Source organism: Dendropsophus ebraccatus, chromosome 1 (genome assembly GCF_027789765.1).
Source record: "Dendropsophus ebraccatus isolate aDenEbr1 chromosome 1, aDenEbr1.pat, whole genome shotgun sequence".
In the NCBI taxonomy this organism is placed as follows: domain Eukaryota; kingdom Metazoa; phylum Chordata; class Amphibia; order Anura; family Hylidae; genus Dendropsophus; species Dendropsophus ebraccatus.
This window is the reverse complement of record NC_091454.1, coordinates 86816446-86821460: the sequence shown is the minus strand read 5'-3', so window position 1 is coordinate 86821460 and position 5015 is coordinate 86816446. Positions and strand designations below refer to the sequence as shown.

At 49.0% G+C, this 5015-nt stretch overlaps 1 protein-coding gene across 1 annotated transcript; it reads left to right on the top strand.

Annotated features, from left to right (window-relative positions):
- The first annotated feature begins 3498 nt into the window (after positions 1–3498).
- On the top strand, positions 3499–4650 carry LOC138783064 (piggyBac transposable element-derived protein 4-like). Its single transcript, XM_069957288.1, has one exon. The coding sequence runs from the start codon at positions 3499–3501 to the stop codon at positions 4648–4650; it is 1152 nt and encodes a 383-aa protein (XP_069813389.1).
- The last annotated feature ends 365 nt before the right edge of the window (positions 4651–5015 follow it).

The following is a 5015-nucleotide window of genomic DNA, read 5'->3' as shown; positions in this document are numbered from 1 at the left end:
TGGATTTGAAAACAGGAGAAATCTCAGTCTTTCCTTTATGACCTGTTCTCTGTTTATAGTCTGTTCCTGGTTTTGGCTTAAAAAATCTGACAGATAAATCTGTCTGTGTAAACGCACCCTTATGCCCCTATTCCACAAGTCGTTTGGAGGAGCAAACGAGTGCTATTAGCGCTCGTTTGCTCCTCGTTCCCCGCTCGCTGCCGCCGCTATTCGACGCGGCAGCAGCGAGCGGGTGAGTGCGGGAGGGGGCGGCGGGGAGCTGCGGGGGGGCTGCCCGGGGGATCGCTGATCGTCCGGGCAGCCCATAGGATATAGCAGTGTCTGCTGCCGATGCTCCTATTCAACAGAGCGACGGCAGCAGATCGCTGCTATATCAGTCGCTTGTTTTTCAACATGTTGAAAAACAAGCAACTGCAACGATCAGCCGACATGAACGATGTCGGCTGATCGTTGCACTCTATTCCACGGGACGAATATCGTTCGTAGCAGCCGATATCGGCCGAATACGAACGATATTGCTCCTCTAAACGACCCGTGGAATAGGGCCTTTAGGCTGCCTAGAAAGCATGGATACAGCCTATGGCTGGGTTCACACTACGTATATTTCAATCAGTATTGTGGTCCTCATATTGCAACCAAAACCAGGAGTGGATTAAAAACACAGAAAGGATTTGTTCACACAATGTTGAAATTGAGTGGATGGCCGCCAATTAATGGCAAATATTTGCTGTTATTTTAAAACAACGGCTGTTATATTGAAATAATGGCATTTACTGTTATATGGCGGCCATCCACTCAATTTTAACATTGTGTGAACAGAGCCTTTTTGTGTTTTTAATCCACTCCTGGTTTTGGTTGCAATATGAGGACCACAATACTGACTGAAATATACGTAGTGTGAACCAAGCCATAGTATGGCTGTATCCATGTTTTTCAGGACTCCCTAGGGCTGCAGCTGCAGGGAATCAAATAGTTCGGAGAATGATCACAAACAGTTTGGCCTTTCGGCTCAACACTAATTGTGATGTCAGATCGTAATATCATTTAGCATAGTGGCGTCACAGTATGGGAATAATCCACACAGTGAAGGAACACAACAGAAACAGTTACAGATCAGGAAATATTAACAGTGTTGCAACAGAACAGTGTTGTAAAGAAAAACTTGTTTTCTATTAAAAGTACATTAATAGTTAAATATATGTGTCTATAAAATGTATTACCGTATCTGTACGGTTCTGCCACACTGGTAGCTGATAAAATGCAGGAAGTGAAAAAAAAAATGGCCCCTGTGCAAATCCACATTGTCTCCTGCTCTTGCTGCTATCCCCCTTAAGAGAAAAATCTTCCATGCCTCTGTCGCACATTGTGTGTGTTTGCTGAGATCAGGCTGATGATGCAGACAGGGGGCAGAGCGTGATCTCATAGAAGGCTTGGCTGGATCCCCCAATCCCCTGAGTGATTTACCATCTCTGACCGGCCAGAAGCAGCTGTTGCACTGATTTTACTGATTGTTCAGACGTGTGCAGTGAAATAAGGCTGTGTTCACACATGTTGGAGTATTATTGCAGTACTGCAGCGTATTCACAAAAATGATGCAGTAACACAAGTAAATGATGCTAAACGGAAGAGAGGATCAGAGCCTTATTGTGGGGCTCAACTTCAAAGATAACAGATGCTTGATCATAATATGTGTGTGGAAATTAACCCCTTAGTGACCGCCATGCTGCCTTTTCACGGCGGTCACTAATGGGCTCTATTCCGATGCGTACGCCTTTTAACGGCGGCGCATCGGAATAGATCTGCGGCGCCGCGGGGGGTAAAATCTCCCTGCTCTCAGCTGCCGGAGGTAGCTGAGAGCTGGGAGAAGACACGGGGGGCCGCGGTGAGCGGTCCCCGGCAATGCGATCGCCGTTATTCACAGAATAACGGCGATCGCATTAGAATGAATGGCGGCTGTGCCATACACCATTTTTATCGCCACTGACCGTCTATTTTCGGTCAGTGGCGATAAAAATGCTGTGGGACAGGTCCCCTCACCTGTCCTGGTGTCATGGCCGCCGGCGATCTTCAGGGGGGAGGCCCCCCTCCCCTCTGGGCGCCAAAGAAAACAAAATGGCGCACGCATGCGCTGTATGCTATGAGACAGAGCTGCCTGTCAGCTCCTGTCTCATAGCAACAGGGGAGGGACCAATCTGATTGGTCCCTCAGCAAATGTTGACTGTGATATACCTATCACAGTCATCATTTGCCCTGTATTAGTAAACACAGCACAGGTCCTGTGCTGTGTCTCTCCCTTCTCTCCCTGTAGTTGATCTGGGAGAGAAGAGAGAGATACTACAAGACCTGTGCTGTGTAAAAGTGTCACACAAGCACAGAACACACATTCTGCGTCGCCCCTGTCCGCCGCCCTTGTCAAATAGCCCGTGTCCGTGACCCCTGTCCGTTGTTCGTGTCTGATCGCCCGTGTTAGTCACCCCCGTCCGTTTACAGTGTCTGATCGCCCCTGTCAGTCACTTTTGTCCGTTGTCAGTGTCTGATCACCCCTGTCAGTCACTCCTGTCCGCCGCCGTCTGTTGTCAGTGTCTGATCACCCCTGTCAGTCACTCCTGTCCATCACCGTCCGTTGTTAGTGTCTGATAGCCCCTGTCAGTCACTCCTGTCCTTCACCATCCGTTGTTAGTTTTTGATAGCTCCTGTCAGTCACTCCTGTCCGTTGTCAGTGTCTGATCGCCCCTGTCAGTCACTCCTGTCCGTCGCCGTCCGTTGTTAGTGTCTGATAGCCCCTGTCAGTCACTCCTGCCCGCCGTCACTGTCTGATCCCTCCCTGTGTGTGAAGAACCCCCACTTCACATATATATATATATATATATATTCTATATTTTTTCTGTTCTTGCTGGTTGTAAAATGTCCAGCAGATCATTCAGTGCAGAGCAGGCGTACGCCATGCTATGCTCTGGCAGCTCTGGGAGTGAGACTGACACTGCGTCAGATCCAGAATTTTTCCCGGATTCTGACGCCAGTGGTAGCAGTTCTGAGGAGTCTGTCTCTGCTAGACCCCGTATGGCGGCCGCAGCTGCAGTGCAGGTGTCGCAGCCTGGCCCCAGTCGTGTCCCTAGGGAAAGGGGTGTCCCTAGAGCTAGTGGCGTCCCTGTCAGCTTCTGGGATCCTGCCACTTCCTTCTCTCCCCAAATCCCCCCATTCACTGCCACTCCTGGGATCAACAGGGTTGTTAGCAACTACAACCCTGTAGATTTCTTTTATTGATTTGTGGGGGATGAGGTCCTAGGACTTATTGTCGAGCAGACAAATTTATATGCTCGGCAATACATCACCCAAAAGCCCACCTGCACCTATGCGACATCCTGGAGGCCCACAAGTGTCGCTGAAATAAAAAAGTTTTTGGGCTTGACACTTCTGATGGGTGTAGTGAAAAAGCCCTCCATACGCAGCTACTGGAGTGGCCGGGCTACCCATAGCACCCCTGTATTCGCAGCAATCATGTCCCGCACCCGCTACGAGACCCTGATGCGTTTCATGCATTTTAATGACAACGCACAGTGCCCCCCAAGAAATGACCCAAATTTTGACCGCCTCTACAAATTAAGACCCCTATTATCCCTCCTCCAACAAACCTTCCTCAGTGTATACACCCCTGACAAGCAGCTGGCAGTGGACGAGTCCCTTATGAACTTCAAAGGCCGCCTTTCCTTCCGCCAGTTTATACCATCTAAGCGGGCGCGCTATGGTGTGAAGGTGTATAAGGTTTGCGAGAGCACCACTGGCTACACCTGCAATTTTTTTATTTATGAAGGGAGGGACCGCCAGCTTAACCCCCCAGGCTGCCCAGACACAGTTGGCGTCAGTGGGAAAATTGTGTGGGAGCTGATGGGGCCTTTCCTGCACAAAGGTTACCAGCTATACACTGATAATTTTTATTCCAGTGTCCCACTCTATAAATTGCTGCACGCTGCGAATACAGGGGCCTGTGGGACAGTCCGAAAAAGCAGGGTAGGACTCCCACCTGAATTGCTGTCCAGGCGGGTAGAAAGGGGGGCATCATTTGCGCTGGCAAGTGAAAACCTGCTCGCTGTCAAGTGGCATGACAGAAAGCAGGTCTTCATGATCACCACCCTGCACGCAGACACCTCAGTGGTGGTAAGGGAGAGGGGGGCCACCACTGACAGCACTAAACCTGCATGTGTCTGCGAGTACAATAGATTTATGGGTGGTGTGGACTTGTCAGACCAGGCGCTGCAACCATACCTGGTGAAGCGCAAAACCAGGGCCTGGTATAAGAAGGTGGCAGTCTACCTTATTCAGACTGCCACTTACAACGCCTTCGTGGTATATCAGAAGGCACAGGGGACGCTCACATTTCTGCAATTCCAGGAGGAGGTGATCGAGCGTCTCCTGTTTGATTCCCCTGCCCCTCAGGAGTCCTTTGAGTCTGAGGACGTGCTCAGACTCACAGAGCGCCACTTCCCACACCCTGTCCCTGCCACCCGAAGGTACCCCCAAAAAAGATGTAAAGTTTGCAGAAAGAATGGAAGGAGGAGTGATTCACGTTTTTATTGCCCCACATGTCCATCCCAACCTGGCCTCTGTATTCACCCCTGCTTCGAAGTTTACCACACCGTGGCCCACTACTAAATTTATTTCTGAGGCGGCAAAAAGAGTGTGGGGGGGGGGGGGGGGGTTATTCTTTATACGGACTAAATTTCTTTATAATTTATGTTTTATTTTGTGGTTTATTTCAGGAGATGCATTCTTTTTTTTTTTTTTTTCTGCACTGGGAAAAAATGCCAAGGTTGGGAGGGAGGGAGGATTCATTTCAGGGAACAATTTCTCTATCATTTCTCTTTTATTTTGTGGTTTATTATTTATGGAGAGGTATTAATTTTTTAATGTTCAGCACTGGGGGAAAATGCCACGGTTGGGAGGGTTCCTTTCAGGGAATAATTTCTTTATCATTTCTCTTTTATTTTGTGGTTTATTATTTATGGAGAGGTATTCAT

Bases quoted from the DNA above. Each gene is read 5' to 3' on its own strand.
- LOC138783064 (XM_069957288.1), top strand. From the start codon at position 3,499: ATGTCCCGCACCCGCTACGAGACCCTGATGCGTTTCATGCATTTTAAT.